Genomic DNA, 20,621 nt, shown 5'->3' with positions numbered 1-20,621 from the left:
GGTCCAGGTTGGAATAGGGGGTAGCAGGAAAGGGCCAGTGCAGGACCTTGGGGTTCCATCTGCCCACCGTCGCCATCTCTGATGGTTTTCTCTCTCTACTCTCCTGCACCTATCTTCCTTTTCCCTCTTTGCTGCCCCTTAGCTCTCTTGCCGGGTCCACTTCCTGTCTCCTGGCCCTGCTCCGGCCCCAGCACCCTGGGGGGAGTGAGGCCATGTGCCCATGGTATGTGTCTGAACCAAGCGTCCCCTCCCTCCTCCCTCCTCTGGCTCCTGCTGCCCTTCTTCCTGCCTCCTTCCCACCTGCCCTCTCCACCTCCTCCCACCCAGCCTGCTTCTCCGGGACTCCCAGGCCTCCCCGCTCAGGCTCTCCTAGCCCCACTGAGCTCAGCACACCCTTCCCCAGCAGGTCCAGCCAGAGCTTTGGGACCACTCAGCTTCGACAGGCCCTTGGGACCACCGGGCCGCCTAGCACACGGTCCTCTTTGCTGCTGAGTGAGTGTCTGGGATGGGTCTGAAGGTGGGACTCAGGGAGAGGACAGGGGCCGGGGACTGTGTTCTGGGTGGGGGACTCTGCTGCCCCATTGCAGCTCATACAGCCTCTGGCTTCCTCAGTTACCGCCAGCCTGGCCAGCTCGGCCCCAGGCCCAGCCCTCCGCACCTTGGACCTGTGCTCCAGCCAGCCCTGCCCAGTCGTCTGCTGCTTTTCACCTGCTCCCAGCCCCACCACTGATTCTAATCTTGGCCCCAGCTTGAGCGCCAGCCGTGGTCTCAGCCCCAGTCCCAGCCCTACCTCCAACCGCTCAGGTATGGCTCTCCCAAGGCCAGGGCTTGGGTTGGGGCCTTAGCGGACCCAAAGACTGACTGTGGGGGATGTCCAAAAGGGACCAGGAGATGGATGGGGGTCACCCAGCGTTTACTGAGGCCCGAGAGGCAGCCAGTTCCCCTCTTCTTCTCAGCCTGTCCCTGGTTTTGTTCACAGGCCCCAGCCAGATGGCCCTGCTGCCAATCACCAACATCAGAGCCAAGTCCTGGGGCCTTTCAGCCAATGGCATTGGCCTCTCCAAGCATCCCAAGAGCCTGGAGCCTCTGGCCAGCCCCGCAGTGCCCTTCCTTGGGGGGCAGGGCAAAGCCAAGAACAGCCCCAGCTTCTCTCTCCGTGGCCGGGCCCGCCGCCGGGCCCCCCAGCCAAGCCTGGGCCCTGCCCAGCCCACTCAGGTCCAAGACCAGCCAGGTACTTGCTCTGCCCCCAAGACCTCTCACTACAGGTCAGCAAGGCCCCGTGGCAGGCTCCATCTCGGTATAGTACCCTGCCAGCCTGGCTGGAAATTGTCAGGGATCAGGCCAGGTGCCTCACGTAGGTGGTCTCATTTAATCCTTCCAACATGCCTGCAGGAAAGGAACCGTCATCCCTATTGTTCAGAGGAGGAGACAGACTCCAGTGCAAGTGACTTGCCCAAGGTCATACAAGCCCATTAGTGGCAGAGCTGGAATTCCAATCCAGGCCTGCCTGACTCTAGAGCCTGGCTCCTTCTTTGTCCCCCACCGGGATGAGGAGGTGCTATACAGGGTCCCCCCGATTTTTTTTCCAAATGTCAAGCCAAAGCTAGAGAACTTTTTACTGCAGAGGTTTTCAAACTGGGTTCCTCCCAGGTGTCTGGGGGGCTGCCATGGGATGTGGAAATAGAGGCCAGGAGCCTTTTTCTCAGGCAGCTCTGCTCTAAGCACAGGGCCTCCCCATCAACTTTCATTTGAAGGGTTTTGAAGCTTGGAAAAAAAAAAAAAGCTTTGGAAATTGTAGCTTTGCAGAGTGAAGTTCAGAGTGAAGGGTAGAATCCAAGGTTTCCTGGGCTGCTGCTTGGTGGCTGGCTGTGATGGGGCACTTGGGGTGATTAAGGCAGACCTGTCCCTGCCCCCAAGAACCTCACAGACATAAAGACAAGGCAGTTTCCGTGGCTCTGAGGGGACCAGCAGGTAGCTTTGGGCATGGGGAGGGCGCTTCGTACAGGCTAAGGTGTGGAAGCTTCCTAGGAAGAGGCCGTGTTAGAGACGTCTTTGAAGGGTAGTAGGAGTTTGCCCCCAAGGAGAAATGGGAAGGGCAGCTTGCATCTTTTTGGTATCTGATGCCTGTCTGTGGCCCCACAGGACCATCTGGGTCCTGCTGGGATCCTTGGATCTCTGGGTTGGGTTTCATAGAGCTGGAAATGTACTAAGTCCAGCAAGTGGCCAGGGTCCCCAGCTTCCCCATTTCTGGATGGTCAGGCAGCAGCAAGCCACTGCGCAAGCTGGGTGGGGAGGAAACCTTGTCTCCCTTACCCCCCCACCCACCCCATCACAGCCAGTGTGGGAGACTTCAGTCCCACCCCCACTCAGCTAGCCCATCAGAGAGGGCCACAGGCAGGCTAAATGTTTAACAGCTGACTATCGACTCTCGGGGGTCGGGGTAGGGAGGAAAAAGCCCTGATTTGTGTGATGTGAATACTTGCACCATGGTGGGTTTCAAACTACCAACTTGTCCCTGAACCTGGAGTTGGGGAAGAGATTTTCCATCAGGAAGAGGTGCACAGGCCAGAACAAGTGGGACCTGTACACCAGTGTCCCCGCTCCTGGGTGCTGCATTTCCGTTGAGGAGGGAAGGCCCAAGTTCATGGGAACTGGCTAATCCTAGGACTTCTGGGGAAGGGTGTATGTGACCCTGGCCATTGCAGGGATCTGAGAAGAATAACTGGAAACTTATTCTTACTAAGGTGTGAGTGACTGATCTAAGTCTGGCAAAGCTTGGCTGCTTCTCCCTTGTGTCCTGCCTTGTCACCCTTCTCCCTGCCCCAAACGCCTCTCTTCTTGCAGACCCAGTGCCTGCCTTAGCCTCTATCCAGGTGCTGGAGAATTCAATGCCCATCACCTCTCAGTACTGCACTCCAGGGGACAGCTGCAGGTAGGCTTAGCTCCGTCCCTTCACCCTCAAGGGCAGGGCTCCACAGGTGACATGAGCCCAGATCACAGAGGAACTTTCCCCATGAGGTGGGGTAACCCTTTCCAGGCATCTGGGTGTGGATCCCTTGAAGGGCTCTGGGACGGGCTGGGGCTGTGAGTTGATGGGGTGGCTTTAGCAGGGTGACCAGGGGCTAAGAAGCCAGCTTTGCCCCTTTAGGCCTGGAAACTTCACCTACCACATCCCTGTCAGTGGCAGCACCCCACTGCACCTCAACTTGACCTTGCAGATGAAGTGAGTCCTGGGCGGGGGGCACGGGGGATGGGCTGGAGTCATGGAGGAATGCCACTGTAGAGCCTCTGAACGGCCAGGTCTGAGGGCAGTGCGTGTTTCCTACACTATGGACTGGAGACCTGGGGGAAGGGGGGTTAGGGAGGGATGCTGAGTTTTGTTGCCTGCCCTCTGGTTAACTGGCTGCATGACCACGGTGATCTCTGGGCTTCAGTTTCTCATCTGTAAAATGGGGATGCAGCTTGCGGGGGTGGCGAGGCCCAGATGGCATGGTAGAAGGGAAAGCTGTGTGCCCATCTAGGATGTGAGGCATTATCATCAGGCTTTTGGAGGATTCGGTGGCTTATTTCCAGGAGCGGGGTTAGAGGGGAGGGCTGGTTGGGAGAGGACTGGGGTTGAGAGATTCTGGAACCCCATTTGCCTGCTAATTGGGCTTTTCCTTAGCTCCTCCTCCCCTGTGTCCGTGGTGCTGTGCAGCCTGGTGTCAAAGGAGGAGCCGTGTGAGGAGGGGGGCTTTGCTCAGAACCTCCATGCCCACCAGGACACCCAGGTAAGGGGCAGGGGGAGGAAGTGGGAAGCAGGGGGCCAGCCAGGCCTCAGAGACCCCCCCCCCAGCACAGCTGGGTTCACAAATAGGTGAAGGGAGGGAGCATCGGGTTAGAGTCCAGGCACCCCCAGAAGGGACGGGGAGGGGCCTGGGCTTTTGTGTCCCCAGGGAAGGAGACATGCGTACACCCATATACATGCATAGCCATTCCATTTACTTCTGAGCATCGCCTGTCCCTGTCCTCACAGGGTCCCAAGGAAGACAACCATTCCACAAGGACTAACGTGTCGTGATGGAGATGGGTAGGGCAGGGTGTCCACCCTGGGAGCCCGTGGTAGGGAGAACTAATCTAGCCTAGGGCAGGGACAGTAGTATGTGTCCTGAAGGGTGATTTAGGGGACAGTCAGCTGGGGAGAGAAAAGGGGAGACCGTGTCCAGGAGTAGGGATCCGCATGTGCAGGGATCTGGTGGTCAGGACTGAGCTGTGTGGGAGGTGAAACGTGTCTGGGGGAATCTGGAGAGGCAGGAAGGAGCCGGGGTCCCTGCAGATCAGTGAGGTGGCAGTTAGCTCTGCAGTTTTGGCCGCTCTGTTAGGCTGCCCGTGGAGGGAGTACATCTGGTTTGGGAACCACACAGCCGGGCCCTGTTGCTGGCCACCCCCTTACTGGCCATGTGACTGGCGTTAGGAATCCTGGGGCTGATGGGCCATTAATTTCTTCTTGGGTCTGAATCCATGGGAGAAGACTCAGGACCCCTGAAGGGAAGTAGTAATATGTTTCATCTGTTCATGTGTTTATTCAAGTATGTATCAGTGCCTTCTCTGTCCCAGGCCTGTGCTGGGCTCAGCTGTGGGGCAGACAGAGGTGGAGGAGACACAGGCCTTGCCTTCCAGGACGCAGTCTCTAGCTGGGGAGAAAAGATGGGGGGAAAGTGACTTGAGCAGGGGAAGGCTTAGGTGAGCCCCAAGAGGCCTGGGCAGTGGAAATTGGGGGGCGAGCCCAGCCACATGCTCCTCGGGTGTGGGGCTCAGACCTGAACCCATGAAACAGAGGAAGCCACAGCCTCAGGTAGATGGGGAAGCCTCCTGGGACCAGGTCTCCGGCTCCTCTCCAAGGGGGAGAGCCAGACAGATCCAGGATTGACTCCCAGCTCTGCTCCATGCCCACTACCACTTTAGACAAGTGGCCGGGTTTCCCCATCCATAGGATCAGGAGAGTAGCAGCAACCCACCTCGTTGGGTTGGAGTGGGGATGTTGGTAATGAAACACTTCTTGTGCCAGGAGCACCAAGGGTGAGAGGGACAGCAAGGAGAGATAAGACTGGAAAGGGAGCAGGGGACAGGAGGGGGCAGCTGGGGACTCAAGCAGCATCTGCAGAGGATGGCTGCTGTCACTCACCAGAGCAGAGCTTGTTGCCGCCTCCCATCTCCCTTCAAAGCTCACTGCTTTTCCCCTTCATAAAGCTTGCCACAGACCTGGGGGCAGTAGGTGAGGGGGATGCTGGGGGAGATGTGGCAGGGGGCTGTACTGACCCTTCTTCTCCCTTCTTGCTCCAGGGCACCTCCCACCAATGGCCAGTAACTATCCTGTCCTTCCGCGAGTTCACCTACCACTTCCGGGTAGCACTGCTGGTGAGCGAAGTCCCCTCTACCCCTGGGGCTCAGGCACCTGTGCCTGCAGTGTCTGGGGGTTGCAAAGGAGGGTTTGCAGACCACGTGGTAGGCCTGGGGCCTCGTGCCAAGCAAGGTCAGCGGTTGGGGAGGGCAGGGCTCCTCCTGCCCTGCACCCCCAAAGTCGCCTCTCCTGTTCCCTCTCTCCTCCTCCCCAGGGCCAGGCCAACTGCAGCATGGAGAGCTCGGTCCAGTCAGCTACAGACTACTACTTCCGCTTCTACCGCCTGTGTGACTGAGCTGCCCAGCCTGAGCAGTGCCACACCGGGGACCTGGGGTGCCCAGCCCCCTTCCACACTGGATGAATGCTGTCACACTGGAGCCTGCCGCTGGCCAGCTCTCTGCTGTTCACTGGAATTCCCTCTGGAGAGACTGAAGCCAGGCCTTGGCCCGCCCTGCGACTGGTGAAACTGGAAGTCCTCACACTGGAGTTGCTGTTCCTGCTGGTAGTCCCTCAGGCACCCGGAGGCGGCCAGAGAGACAGAGACCTCCCAGGCCTTCCCAGCTGCCCGCTTCCTCCGTGCCAGGACAGGGCCAGTTCACATCTGTCCAGACGTGGTGGCCGGAGGGCTGGCTTCGGGTGTCCTGGAGGCGAGGGGAAGCCTGTGACCTGGATTTCCCAGGGTGGGTTCTACCATACCTGCTGTTTAGACTGGGAGTACACCCCTTTTGGAGAGAACTGCCTGCCTTGGAGGTCAGCTGGGGTTTGGCTAGGCCCAGATGTCCATGGAGGGCAAAAGCTCATTCTTGAAGGCGCTCCCTGGGGGGTGGCCTCATACTGGACTTTTTGGGGGTTGACTGTTACGCTGGACTTGAACTTTTAAGCTTTAAGCATGGCTGGGTGGGGGTGGGGGTCTTCTCTTGGGAGAGCTTGGCTCCCAAGAGCCCCCTGGGATGGGATGGAGAAACTGACATGTGCCATATGTACCTGCTGTACCTGGTTAAAGCCACCCTCAGCCCTTCACAGGCCAGTGGGCTAGGTAAGCCTCGGACCCTGGAATCTGGAGTACTATGGAAGGGGACGTTCCCTTGCAGCCCCACAGCCTGCTCCCAGGAATGTCCCTGTGTCGGTGACCCCATCATTCTTTCTGAGCAGAGGAGCAGGAATCCCTGCTGGGCAGCAGGCTGGTCTTGGCTGGTGGGTGGACTCAAATAGCTTTTGCTGTTATTAATGAAGCAATTACTAAAATGCACTTAAACCAGGGCAGGAAGGAGGGGAAAGATGGAAATGGAGAGCCCAGAGGAGGGAAAGCCCTGGAGCGATGCTGGCAAAGAAGCCGGGGCTGTGCCGTACCCCTCCTGGGGAGCCCCAGAGAGGCCCATCCCGCTCCCTGCCACTGCTGAGACTCTGGCCTCTCCTTCCACTTGTCTGCTGGTGGCCTCGTCGCCCCCAAATCAAAAGCTCCCCTGCGGGGTTTGGACAGCCAAGCTGGAGGGGCCTGGGTTCAGCAGTAGACCCTACTCTGCCCAGTCCTCCCAGGAGCAGTGGTGGATTTGGGTTAGTGAAGACACAGTATCTCAAGTGCCGACCTATCTGTTTTGTAGTGGGTGCCTGGAGCATTCTGAAGCCATATCCGGGCTCATGGAAGGAGTGTGGTGATTGTTCAGCCAAACGTCTGCCTTGGGTTCAGAACTGGGGAAGGGATTTGCCTTCCTTGTCTGTTTGTATCCTGCCGTCCCTTTGGGAGCCAGGCTTCCCCTCCAGCCTGTCTCCTTCATTCTCAGCTTTGAATGGGAGGCCTTTCTGCAGGGAAGCAGAATCCTGAAGGGGCCTCTGAACTGCAGCCCCCCCCACCCCATCTGCTCTGGATCTCAAAGCACTTACCCTCAGGACAGGGAAATACCAGGGGATTACGGGGAGAACGGGGATACCTCGCCTCCTGACCCCCCTACCCTCCCATCCGGCTCCTCTTCTTCATTCTGACATAGGAGTTACATAGCCTCCCCCATACCATGCAGGGGGCTGAACTTTACTTAGGACTACTCAGTTCTCCCTACTCCCATCGGGAGCCCTCCCTGATGCCTTAAAACTGCTGCCCCTCAGTCCTTAACTGGAAAATGACCTTCCACTGCCCCCTGGAGCCCATCTGGACAAAGCTTTGCCCCAGTCTGGTTAGCAGCTGGCTCTGTTTCCAAGCTTGGGGAGGGGGTCCTTGGTACAGGGGTAGGGGTCAAGCTGGGGCTCCAAGCTGCTGGAGGGGGTCAACCTTGGACCAAAGTTGCCTTATGCCCAAGGGAAAAGGGCTTCAAGGAAGGCAAAGGGCTGCGTGCCAGAGGCTGCCAGCTACCTGGCTGTGCTGCAAAGTGGGTCTCAGTTCCATTTCCCACCCAGGACCCAGGAGCCCATCCTTCCTCCCTCCCCTTCGGCATCTGTTCCTGTAGCCACTGGGCTTATTTCCCCCAAGCTTCAAGCTGTACATAGGCCCTCCTAGTGCACAAATCCCCCTGCCCGCACTGTCTTCCCCTTAAATGCCTGCGTGTGCATACAGCGTTCCCTTCCCTCCCAGTTAACACCCAGTTCCTCTCCCTGAGCTCCGACTCATATTTATCATGTACCAACTCTGACTCTAAGGTGGGCAGAGAGACAGGCAGCTCCAAGCCTGCTTGCTTCCTGTCCCCTGAACTGCTTTTTTCTTCTGGAGTAAATATACATATATAAATAAATGTACAAATACTGCTTTGTATCTGAGCTTGCCTCCCCATCTCCTGTTCTTGAGAAGGCTCTGGTTGGAGAGGGTCCTGTGGAGCTGGGAGCAACTGGGACTAAAAAATTCCTCCTGAGAGGCCTCCTGGGGCCTCTGAGTCAGATGGATGCCTGTATGCTTCACACTAGGACTGGGAACAGGACTAGGACTCAGCAACCCCTTCCCTGGCACAACGCCCCATCCCATGGATCAGCTGCTGTCCCCACCTGGGTTAAAAGGAGCCCCCTAAGGGGTAAACCTTCTTAGAAGACAAGCTGAGTCTTGCAAGGACCTCCCAGCCCAAAGCAGGGTGGATCCATTTAGAGGAGGGGACTGGCCCAGGGCAGGACTGACTGGCGTGGGTTCCTAGAAAAGTTTGCTCTAGAAACAACAGAGGGGGCAGACTGGGACCCTTCCCATCCACAGGGGAGCCTTCCATTCCAGAGCCACAGACGCCCCTCCCCAACACCCCTCATGGGTAGAGACAGAGCAGGGTTTACCAGCAGCAGGAACCCTCTGAAGGGCAGATGAGAAATAGGAAGGGGTGGGACTGGGAAAGTCACAAGGGTCCAGCCCCTTGCCCTCCCCACTAACATGCACGCCAGGCAGCACTGCCACATATCTGCCTTTATTGGGAACAGCAGGCGAGACACCTCCAACAGTAAAAAAGTTAATTTACAAAAGCAGGGAGTCAGCGAAGCCGCGTGGTTGGTACCTAGAAGAGAAGAGTATCAAAATGAGACCAACAGGGTGCATGGGTGGTTCAATGGTAGAATGCTCGCCCTCCATGTGGGAGACACAGGTTTGATTCCTATACCATGCATGACCCCCCCCCCCAAAAAAAATGAAACCAATAACCCTTCTTTCCACCTCCTTTTTTCACTGAACCCCTGTGCTCCTGGGGCAAGGGCTGACAGGGACACTTCCATGAAGCTGAGCAACTAGAACCAATTCTCAGGGACCTGTTTGTTGGATTTTCTGCAGCAAGTTTTAAGTCTTCGATCCTAGCCTCCTCCCAGCCAGCCCACTTCCAAGTAGCAGCCTCTTCTAACCCGCGGCATATGCTCCAAGAACACACATGTATAAGCACGGGAAGCCTGTGCCCACACAGGCTGAGGCCTTGGGCAGGGTGAAGCACTCACAACTGGCAGAGCAGGTCATGGTGTGCTCAGAGCCCACTGGGGTCAGGTAAGGAGGCACACGTGCCTAGAGTCCCCAGTGAATCTGCTGAGTCTGTCTCCATTAACCAAGGGGTCATGCAGGCAAGAGCCTGAGGACCCTGCTGATAGAGGTGTAGGGAGGCTTCTCCAGACTGTGCCTTGGAGCCTAAAGTGTCCCATTCGGTCATGGCTCTTACTCTTGGGAGCTCATACGTAGATGCCGACCCAGAGCAGCAGGAAGAGGACTCCAAAGCCCATGAAGAGTGAGGCCACCAAGGAGATGAGGAGCTCTTTGTAGATATCCCGTGTGTACTTGGTGGAAGTTACCTCGTACCTGAGTAGGGCTGTTAAGGAGAAGCAGAGGGGTGGACTGCAGAGCCCAGGGAGCCTGGCCAGTACAGCTCTGGGCCATAATGGCATGGGCTCCGGGCTTTCTGGGAAGCTTGCATGACTCAGTGCCGTCGGACAAAGGAGCCCAAGAGATGACCTGGACCCTGGTGGTCTATCCAGCTCCTGCACCACCCATGATTGAAATGAGGTCGAGAGAGGTTAGGTTGCACAGCTAATGAGTGGTAGAGCTGGGACTAGCCGTTAGTCCTTCTGATAGCTGAGCATACTCTTCCATATACCACCTTCCCAACTTCAGCTCTCCTATCACCAGCCTCCCCCTTAGCCAGGCCCTCTGTTCACTCCCTGTGAAATGGGAAGAGCAACCTGACCTCAGCTGAACTTGAAAAACAAAGCTCACCAGAACTTGAGCATCAGTGGCCTTTCTTCACCCTCCTTGTCTTAGGTTAAAAAAAACCTCGTAGGATGATGTACCCAGTGTGGTTTCCTCCCCCGGGTTCCCACATCCTTAACTTTGGCCCATGGGCTGCTCAGGGAAAGGATACACGAAGAACCAGGCAGTGAAGAACATGCCAATGGCTAACAGCACCACGGTCAGATGGGGGAAGACGGCCGGGTTCACCGGGCTGGTGTACCTGCTCATGGCCTCGAGCTCCTAGGGGAGGGTTTGAGATCAGAGCCACAGAAGAACCCCATGACTTTAACCTGAGGGGACTATGAGGTTATCAGGAGCCTCGTTCTACTGCAACCACCAGAGACATACTTCAACCTGGGAAACGTGGATATCCTCCAGAAGCAATATTAAGTAATTCAAATTGGGAATGACAATAACATCAATAACAACTACACTAACATCTAAGGTGGCACTTTGTCTTTTCAATGAGACATGGTCAGCTGAGGCTCAGGGGCTAAGACACAGCAAGTGGCTAGCATTTCCTGAGACCAATGACCTCTATGAAAATGTGATTAAAGTTATGGACTTTGCCTAGGAAAAAAACACCCGTACAAGAAAAATTCTGCCTACAGTTTTAGGGACTTTAGGACCCGATTGTATAGACACCAGAATCCTTGATGCAAGTCTCATAGAGACTGGACTGGTATCCACATCTCAACTTCTAATTCAGTATTCTTTCCGCTACACTATAATTGAACCTTGGCATCTACAGGCAAAAGACAGCAGTTAAAATTCTGGCTCTACTGAATAATCTCAGTCTCAGTAAAGCGGTTATAATATCTATTTCACAGGGTTGATGTATGACATAAGAAAGATGATGAATGTCAAAGCATCTAGTTCAATGCTTAGCACAGAGTAGTTGCTCAATAGGAGTTTGTTTCCTTCCTGAGGTTATGGGAGAGATTATGCGATTATGCCTGCGAGTTCTGTACAAATGTTAACTTCCATTGTCACCCACTAGCCGATGCTCCTAAAACCCAGAACATAACAGCTATACAGAAGTAAATTGACCCCATTGTTCTAAGAGACACTGAAATTCAATTCAGTAAACATTTATGCCCCCCTAAAAATTAAAAAGACAATCGCTGCCATTTATTGAGCCTCTAATTGCAGGCCCTGTGTTTAGCACTGGGAATACAAAGATGAATAGACATCATCCCAGAGCGAGATGCACGTCAGATGGAAGTCACTAGGAGGCGTGGCGGGTAACAAAGAAGTCAACGAAACGTGGCAAGAGTTCTGTACAGCGGCTGTGAGAGCTACCAGGAAAGAGAGGCCAAGCTGGAAACGCTTCACCAGGAAAATGACATTTACACAAGGTCCTGTAGGATGAGTACGAGTTAGGCAGCGGGAAGACCTTTCCAGATAGAAGTAACAGCATAGGCGAAATCTCAAAGGTGTGCATCCCACCGCCCGCCCCATCCTTATAAAATCTGAGATCAGAAACCAAGTGCGATCAAACCCTCAGCCTGAACTGAGTCCGTGGCGTAGAGCTTTCTTTTCCCGCCCCTCAGCCCAAGCCGGAGGTTCAAGCGCCCCGCTCCCTGGATCTCGGGTGCCTGAGGCTTCGGCGAAAGAGGCGAAGTAAGTGCCCGGCCTCGAGGAAATCTCCACACCTGTCTGGAACTCCCCTCAACCCGCTCACCATTTCGACTCGCACAAAGTAAGCCGCCGCTCCGCCACCGGAAGACCACGTCGGCCGGAGCAAGCGCTCTATCCGACCGGAAGAGGAAGCGCCTTCACGCGAGTGGCATTGTGGGGTTTGTAGTACAGTGGTTTGAACAGTAACGGAAGATAGGGCTGCCTCGAGCTTGGTGTGGAGTGGAAGGACGCGATGGAGAAGGGCAGGACGGGACCGCTGAGAGACGCCATTCGTCCTGGCGGGACTGTTTGCGGTGAGAGAAGCTGGCTGTGAAGGGGCAGCGACCTGGACTACAATTCCCAGGAGGCGGTGCGCGGGGGCAGGTCACGTGACGCGAGCGCGGGCTTTGGAAGGCGGCTAAGCAAGAGAAGACCCGCGGCGGAGTTGAGGAAGGAGCGTGGCTTAAGACCGTTCTGGGGAACGTCTCGGTCTGTCAACACCCGACAAGGCACTAGTTGCCGAATCCTCGCGCCCCAAGTCTCAGGTGAGACCTTACAGGAAGCGCTTCCGAGATCGGAGCAGTGTGAGAACGCGGGGTTCAAAGGTTCCGCCGCTACCTCTGTGATGGGCCAGACGCGCAACCTCCGAGCCTCTCTTTATTTCTGAAAATAATATAACTTTCGTCTTAGGGGGCCGTTGTGTATTTTTACTAAGGTCTTGGATACGCTTTTGCGTATGGGACCTAATGGATGTATTTAGTATATGTCGAGAGTTTTCCAGCTGTGTTCTCAGTTCACCTTCTTGGTAGTTCTGCATGACAAGAGATGATTATCATTCTTCTCTTGTAAATGAAAAAGCCGAGCTTAAGTAACGTCACACAGATGGTTGAATGCTGAGCTCCGCAGGAGCGGAGCTTTTGCCACCGCCATTCACAGAGAACCCAGATGAGCTGGGCTTTGAAGGAGGGGTAGGAGGACGGCGGGAGGAGGGCACAGTTGAGCAAAAGTGAGAAAGGGCAGGTCTTATCCCAGCCCTTCTGCTGGGACCTGGACTGTAAACATCCAAATCCCAGAAGATCTTGAGGCCCACGCTGAGGTATTTGGACTTAATTAGGAACGGACCAGGATCACCTTATGTTATAGAAAAGTCTGTGAATTACTAGAAGGCCTAGGACAATATTTCTTAGTGTGGGCACATACCACCGACTGTAAGTGGCCCCTGAGAATCTTTATTTGTAATTATACGTTTAACACATCACGCTATAAAAGCAGATATTGTTGCTTAAGATGAATTCTCTTTTTCACCTTATTTTGGTTAAAAATCAAAAGGGTTCATTTAAAAAAAAATGTTAATTGAATGAAGATAGAGGTTTTAGTCGGATGTGACAAAAATAATGAAGGTGATTTGGGCCTACCTGAGGTTTGAGGTTTGGGAAACAGCCCTTAGGAAAGATCTGATGAGGGCCTGAACTGTAGAGGTGCAGATGGGTTGTGTGACTACAGTATGCCAGGACCCTAAGTCATGACCGGATTGAGCCATGGATTTCACACATTTTGGACTTAGTGGTGGAGAGAAAATATAAGAAGAAAAGACATAAAACTCCTAGTGACATCATGATAAAAGTAGAAACTCGTAAGTGCTGAGGGGATCCTGAAGGGAGATTAGAGCGGTGTTTTCCTTTCCTGGCTTTGTAGGCTCATAGTTTTGAGGCTAGGAAAAGTCCAAACCACAGCATTGCCAAGACAGTGCTTTCTTCCCGAAGACACGCATCCTGGGGCCGGCTGCCAGTAATCCTTGGTCATGGGCTCCTTAGTCATATAGCAGTGCACATGGGGTCCTCTCCAAACCTCTCCCTTTTCTTTCAGGTCCATTGACCTTCCACTTCTTGCTTCTCCTGGTTTTCTCTGTCTGGATCTCTTTCTCCTTATAAAGAACTCCAGTAATAGGATTAAGATCCATCGTGATTGAATTGGGCCATACCTTAACTGAAGCAACCTCACCAAAAGGTCAAACTTAGCTCCAAACCACCACAAGCAAGATGTGAGAAAGCCACATTACAGAATTCAGATATGTTATATTTGCTAGTTGAAGGAGATGAGCCAGAGGAGTGAATTGGGGGTGTTCAACTATTGCTGTATAGCTATATAGGAGGAATTGGCAAGAACATATGTACTTATTATTATATGTTCCATATCCAGCTGTGTTAAGTAATAAAATTAGCATTGCTTTGGTACCACTCTCATCTTGCCGTCTTTGCTTACCCAATATTTGTCTGTCCTTCAGGGCTCCGTTCTGCAGTTATGATCGCTGGACTCCTTAAGCAATCCTCTTCTGAATCTCTGGCTCTTGATGCAGATACATGCTAGATAATGCTGCTGCCTATATCCCACAGAATTTTAAGCCCCTGCATGACGTCAACACTGTCTTATTCCACTTAGTTCCCAGTTCAGTTCCTGGAGCTCAGGAAGTTTAGTAAGCTTTAGGTTAATATCATTCGAATGAACTGCCCTAATAGATTGTAAGTGTCTTGAGAATGGGGACCATGTCTTGTTCATCTTTTGATCTTCTGCAGTGCCAACTTGATGTCCGATTTGTTCTACTGACTTTGTTTAGCTGAAGTTGGTGAGATGGCACCAGCTATAACTCTTGCTCCTTTTGTATCCTTACAGTTTCTCCTTCTCTCTTTTATTCTAGTTGGTTGATCATATGTGACCAGAGACTCATAAGAACCTAACCCTGTATTTCCCCTGTGAGGAGTGGTTCAGTATATGCTAATTTAGTGCCATGGTGACTTTATAGAACATAACCAGTATGAACAATGGGAATCTATTGTATTACCCAATTCTCATTTCCTCATTTCTTACCCTGAACTGTGCTTCACCCCATCTAATTTACCTACAAGGACACCAGGTTCTTGTCACAGTTTCACCAACATGATAACCTATCACCTTTTCTCCATTTCTTTTTCTCTTTCACTTGGAATATAGTACAGAAACTTCCTTTAACTTTTCCTTCCTGCTCTAAAGTAAACTACCTGAAATGCAAATCTGCCACTGCACTACCTAACCTTTATTTTTCAGTGGCTCACTGTTACCATAGGATAGATCACTTTCCTTAGTAAGGCAATTAGAGGTATTTCGTGATTGGTCCTACATACCCCTCAAGCCTCACCTCCCACCACTCCTTGCCTTAGATTTCTGCACCCAAATTAACTATTGCTATTTCCCCATGAGTTCTGTGTTTCCTGACTCTGAATCTTTCTTTTTTTTTTTTTTATGTTTCTTTTATTTAAATGCTTTCTGACTCACATTTAACCAGCTGGTTAATTTTTTTTCTTCCATTTTTTACAAATATACTCCCCCGTCCCTCCTTCCCCAGTAATATCTAGTCTGCTTTCTGTCTCTGCAAGTTTGCTATTTCTAGTCATCTCTTACAAGTGCTGTTAGGCCATTTTTGTCCTTATATGTCTTGCTTTCACTGAGCATAATGTTTTCAAGGTTCTTCCATGTTGCAGCATGTTTCATAACTTCATATTTTCTTATGGCCGAATCATCTCATAGTGGGTATGCATCATATTTTGTTTATCCATTCATTGTTGGTTTTTTTAGGTTGTTTTCACCTTTTGGCTATTGTGAATAATGCTGCTATAAGCATTGGTGTACAAGTATCTGTTTGTGACCCTGTTTTCACTTTCTTTTGGTATATACCTAGGTGTGGGAATTCCGAGTCAAATGGTAATTCAGTATCTAACTTTTTGAGGAACTGCCATATTGCTTTTTCCACAGTGGCTGTACCATTTTACATTCCTACCGACAACACTAGAGTTGCCATTTCTCTGTATCCTCTCCAACACTTGCTATTTTCTGTTTTTTAAATAATAGCCATCCTTGTAGGTGTGAAGTGGTATTTCATTGTAGTTTTAATTTGCATTTCCCTAATGGCTAATGATGTTGAGCATCTTTTCATATGTTTATTGGCCATTTGTATATCTTCTTTGGAAAACTGTCTATTCAAGTCCTTTGCTCATTTTTTAAAAAATATTATTGAGACATATTCACACAAACTTCCATTCATGGTATACAATCAGTGGCTCACAGTGTCATCACACAGTTGTGTATTCATCACCATGATCATTTTTAGAACATTCAAGGAAAAGAAAGAAAAAACTCATACCTCACATACGCCTTACCCCTCCCTCTGATTGACCACTAGTATTTCAACCTACCCAATTTTTTACCCTTAACCCCCTCATTATTTTTTGTCATTTTTTCACTCATCTGTCCGTACCCTGGATAAAAGGAGCATTAGACACAAGGTTTTCACAATCACACAGTCAGATTATAAAAGCTATACAGTTAGACAATTGTTTTCAAGAATCAGCCTCAAGGCTTCTGGAGCACAGCTCAGTAGTTGAAGGGACTTCCCTCCAGCCACTTCAGTATACCATAAACTAACAAGTGATATCTTTTTAATGCAAAAGAATAGCTTCCAGGATAACCTCTTGACTGTTTGAAATCTCTGAGCCACTGAAACTATTTTGTCTCATTTCTCTCTTCCCCTTTTCAGTCAAGATGGCTTTCTCACTTCCATGATGCCGGCTCCCGCCTCATCCCAGAAGTCCTGTCCCATATTGCTAAGGAGATTTATAACCCTGGGAGTCATGTCTCGTGTGGGGTGGGGGTGGGGAGGGGCTTTGACCATTTTTTAGTTGGTTTATTTTGTTGAGTTGTAGGAATTCTGGATATTAAACCCTTACCAGATATATGGTTTGAAACCATTTTCTCCCATTCTGTAGGCTGGCTTTTCACTTTCTTGATAATTTCATCTATTTCTTTTTGTTGCTTGTATTTTTTGTCATATCTGAGAATCCATTGCTGAATCCTAGGTCATGGAGGTTTTTTCCTATGTTATCTTCTAAACATTTTTAGGTTTAAGTGCTTATATATAGGTCCTTGATCCATTTTGAGTTGTTTTTCTGTATATGGAGTGAGGTAGGGATCTAACTTCATCTTCTTTCTCCATGTGGCTATCTAATTTTCCTAACACCATTGTTGAAGAGATTATTCTTTCCCCACTGTGTGTACTTAGCTCCCTTGTTAAAAATCAGTTGGCTATAGATGTGTGGGTCTATTTCTGGACTTTTTTTTGTTCTACTGATGTTTGTCTGTCTTTTTTTTTTTCCTCATATGGGCAGATGCCTGGAATTGAACCCAGGTCTCCAGCATAGCTGGAGAGAATTCTGCCACTGAGCCACCATCGCACTGCCCCCGTTTGACTATCTTTTTGCCAGTTCTATACTGTGTTGACTACTGTTACTTTATAATACAACCTGATGTTGGGTTATGCGAGTCCCCCTGTTCGTTTTCAACATTGCTGTGGCTATTAGGGGCCTCTTGCAGTTCCATATGAATTTGGGGATCTGTTTTTCCAATTCTGCACAAATTGCTACTGGAATTTTAAGAAGGGTTGCAGTGAATTTGCATATTGGCTTTGGGTAATATTGACATTAGCAATGTTAACTCTTCCAATCCATGGAACATGGGATGTTGTGCCATTTATTTAGTTCTTTAATACTCCTCTTGCTTGCCTGTTTTTTTTTAGAAGCCCATTCTCTGGTGCCATGGGAATTCAAGGCCTGGCCAAGCTAATTGCTGACGTGGCTCCCAGTGCTATCCGGGAGAACGACATTAAGAGCTACTTTGGCCGCAAGGTGGCCATCGATGCCTCCATGAGCATTTATCAGTTCCTGATCGCTGTTCGCCAGGGTGGGGACATGCTGCAGAATGAGGAGGGAGAGACCACCAGCCACCTAATGGGCATGTTCTACCGTACCATCCGCATGATGGAGAACGGCATCAAGCCTGTGTACGTCTTTGATGGCAAGCCGCCGCAGCTCAAGTCGGGTGAGCTGGCCAAACGCAGTGAGCGGCGGGCTGAGGCCGAGAAGCAGCTGCAGCAGGCTCAGGTAGCTGGGGCAGAGGAGGAGGTGGAAAAGTTCACTAAGCGGCTGGTGAAGGTCACCAAGCAGCACAACGACGAGTGCAAGCAGCTGCTGCGCCTCATGGGCATCCCCTACCTGGATGCGCCCAGTGAGGCCGAGGCTAGCTGTGCTGCCCTGGTGAAGGCTGGCAAAGTCTACGCTGCGGCCACCGAGGACATGGACTGCCTGACTTTCGGCAGCCCTGTGCTAATGCGGCATCTGACTGCCAGCGAGGCCAAGAAGCTGCCCATCCAAGAGTTCCACCTGAGCCGGATTCTGCAGGAGCTGGGCTTGAACCAGGAGCAGTTTGTGGATCTGTGCATCCTGCTGGGGAGCGACTATTGTGAGAGCATCCGGGGAATCGGGCCCAAGCGGGCTGTGGACCTCATCCAAAAGCACAAGAGCATCGAGGAGATTGTGCGGCGGCTCGACCCCAATAAGTACCCTGTGCCAGAAAACTGGCTCCACAAGGAGGCCCAGCAGCTCTTCCTGGAGCCCGAGGTGCTGGACGCAGAGTCTGTGGAGCTGAAGTGGAGTGAGCCGAACGAAGAAGGGCTGGTCACCTTCATGTGTGGTGAAAAGCAGTTTTCTGAAGAGCGAATCCGCAACGGGGTGAAGCGGCTGAGCAAGAGCCGTCAGGGCAGCACCCAGGGCCGCCTGGATGATTTCTTCAAGGTCACTGGCTCCCTCTCTTCAGCTAAGCGCAAGGAGCCAGAACCCAAGGGATCTGCCAAGAAGAAGGCAAAGACTGGGGCATCAGGGAAGTTCAGAAAGGGGAAATAAACAGGTGTTTTCTCCTGTTGTATCTCCTTGGCCCCCCAATTTTTGCCTTGTACCCTTAAGAGCTAGAGCCTAGAGCAGACTCCATGGGGATGAGGGGGGCTATTCCATTGCCTCACCCTCCTCGGTAGTGCTTTTCCCTTTTTGACTGGATCAGATGGCAGGGTGTCCACAGAGGTGCTTTGTTGTTTTGCTTCATTAGCTCAGGAAAGTGTATCAAACCACTTCGCAAACCGTTTAATGGACACCGCATCCATCGTTACATGAAAGTAATAGCAAAAATGAGTTTTGGAGAAAGAAGAGGAAGATGAATGGTGGAGACAAAAGACTTTAGGGAAATCATTTCCTTGATGGCCAGCTGGTGGCTGGTGGGAGGCGATGATGGAACCATCCTGTGCTTCTCTCCCCAGGTCAGCTTTGACCCAACCTGAAATACAGCCATCGGCAAGATGAGTCTTACCTGATTGGAAGAGCTGCTGAGAAATAAGACAGGAAGAGAGGAGTCCCTGGAGTTGGCAGCAAGTATTTGATTACTGGCCGTGTACCCCTGAATCTTGATGGTGGTCATTCAGGGGAGTGAGGTGGGGATGCTGTGCCGATGGCGTCTCTGAATCAATCAACTGTGTTGAGACTTGGGGGAAAGATGCTGGCTTTCATGTGTTTTTGTTTTCAAGGTGGAAAAAAATCAATAAAGTTTTATAAGTAACCATCAACACCATGTTCTTTGAGAACACTTGAAACCATCAGGTGTCCCGAGTCCCAGGCAGAATGAAATGTTTTCCTTTGGCCCACTCCAGGGTAACATTTGCTGGACTCGCACCCGCCTAACAGCAGGTGGCTTGAGCGTGGCCACCAGATGGCGCCAGGCCCCACAGAATGGCTGTGGCAGCTATGAGGGTCCTCAAGCCATTTGGAGAAGGATGTCCAGTTATCTAGCTGAGTAATGAGTTCTCATAAATTTAGTGGGTTGCTGGCCTTACACCTAATCTGTGAGATAAAGGAGCTTATTTGAGAAAACCATACAATTTAGATGAACTATTTCATGGCATCCAAGCTTATAACAGTTTGGTGTGTGAAAGCTACCATTCAAAATCACTTTCTTGTTGCGATTGTGATAGTAAATTCAGGTTGGTTTGTCTCGTAGAGGTAGAATGTTTTTGTACTTTGAAAGGTTTCGTGGGGCGCTCTGTCCCATTTCATGCTTTTTTTTTTTTTTTTAAAGCATTCCCATCACTTACTGCTATTTGGAGTTAACAAGGACACTTACACTACCTTTCAAGTTGATAATATCATCTTGACGGTTAAACAGAAGACTGAAGACCAGAGGTTTTCAGTCTTTTAACACAGCTACTTATTTTCCAATTCTATAATTTTATTTGGAATCTCAGAATATAAAAGTTCTTCTGGTTGAAAGGAGAATATGATCTCCATAGCCACCGCCTCATAATTAGGAGACTCTGAAAACCACTAGTGTGGACATAGAAGTCTGGCAGTGGAATGTAAGTTACCGAGGGCAGGGGTCTTACTTTTGTTTACTTCTCTAGAAATGGATTTTTCCAAACAGAACCACACAATTTATTTTAAGTCTCTTTTCTGATTCAAGTAATTTTTGACTCTTTAGTGATGGTGATGGGATTCAGGAAATGGTAAGACTTCTTAAAGAGCTATCACCTTGGTGTGATAGCTCTAGTTAAGGGCTGGTACCCCATGACAAGCATGCAATGTAGTTTTCTAAATTACTGAGTTCCCTGGTCTTTTCTAGGAGTTTGTTAACTTTGGGGACCTGGCAGAGAAAATCAGTCCTGTGAATTTTTATTTGGCACATTCTCATATTGTTGCTCAGAGAGGAAGCTCTTGTACAGGAGGACGGAGAGTTGCAGAGGGGTTGTTCTGTAGTTCATTTATGAGGCTCTGTGCCTGCAGAGGAAGACTTGGGCAAACAGGATTTACAAGGACTACCCATTCTGAAGCTGGAAATGAGTTAAGAAAATAATTCAAAATGGGACACTGAAGGACAGGAGGATGAGACAGCATCTCATGAGAATGAGAAACTGATGCAGTCTGGCCATATGGGCACTCTGGCCTTTAAGCATACGAGAATTGGCTTTTCTTTTCCTAGCACAGCCCCCCCTTGCTTCGGTGTTTTCTAGAGTAATGCTCTTTCCTCTGCCAAGGGGCTTATGCAGCGAGGGTTCAG

At 51.0% G+C, this 20,621-nt stretch overlaps 3 protein-coding genes across 4 annotated transcripts in view; 2 read left to right on the top strand and 1 right to left on the bottom strand.

Annotated features, from left to right (window-relative positions):
* The window catches only part of MYRF (myelin regulatory factor), a 33,073-nt gene extending 24,953 nt beyond the window's left edge, over nt 1-8,120 (top strand). Inside the window, exons 19-27 of the mRNA XM_077116017.1 lie at nt 143-223; nt 404-492; nt 613-804; nt 980-1,231; nt 2,845-2,932; nt 3,149-3,223; nt 3,665-3,770; nt 5,323-5,397; nt 5,595-8,120. Coding sequence (XP_076972132.1) covers nt 143-223; nt 404-492; nt 613-804; nt 980-1,231; nt 2,845-2,932; nt 3,149-3,223; nt 3,665-3,770; nt 5,323-5,397; nt 5,595-5,675 — 1,039 coding nt within the window. The 3' untranslated portion in view covers nt 5,676-8,120. The remainder of the gene's footprint in view (nt 1-142; nt 224-403; nt 493-612; nt 805-979; nt 1,232-2,844; nt 2,933-3,148; nt 3,224-3,664; nt 3,771-5,322; nt 5,398-5,594) is intronic.
* A 612-nt stretch (nt 8,121-8,732) lies between these two features.
* On the bottom strand, nt 8,733-11,860 carry TMEM258 (transmembrane protein 258). 2 transcript variants are annotated; one of them, XM_077116016.1, is made up of 4 exons: nt 11,728-11,860; nt 10,174-10,283; nt 9,439-9,614; nt 8,733-8,835 (listed from the first exon to the last, which is right to left on the bottom strand). In XM_077116016.1, exons 1-3 carry the CDS (start codon nt 11,728-11,730, stop codon nt 9,488-9,490), a joined length of 240 nt encoding a protein of 79 aa, XP_076972131.1. In that variant the 5' UTR covers nt 11,731-11,860; the 3' UTR covers nt 8,733-8,835; nt 9,439-9,487. The 2 variants fall into 2 exon arrangements, with proteins under 2 accessions (XP_076972131.1, XP_076972130.1); XM_077116015.1 differs by having other exon boundaries at nt 9,478-9,614.
* On the top strand, nt 11,297-19,436 carry FEN1 (flap structure-specific endonuclease 1). The gene is made up of 2 exons (XM_077116013.1): nt 11,297-12,208; nt 17,266-19,436. The coding sequence occupies exon 2, from the start codon at nt 17,285-17,287 to the stop codon at nt 18,425-18,427; it is 1,143 nt and encodes a 380-aa protein (XP_076972128.1). The 5' UTR covers nt 11,297-12,208; nt 17,266-17,284; the 3' UTR covers nt 18,428-19,436.
* Nucleotides 19,437-20,621: the final 1,185 nt, after the last annotated feature.

The sequence above is a fragment of the Tamandua tetradactyla genome, chromosome 9 (genome assembly GCF_023851605.1).
Source record: "Tamandua tetradactyla isolate mTamTet1 chromosome 9, mTamTet1.pri, whole genome shotgun sequence".
Classification (NCBI taxonomy): domain Eukaryota; kingdom Metazoa; phylum Chordata; class Mammalia; order Pilosa; family Myrmecophagidae; genus Tamandua; species Tamandua tetradactyla.
The sequence above is the reverse complement of the archived record's forward strand: the minus strand, read 5'-3'. Positions and strand labels throughout refer to the sequence as shown.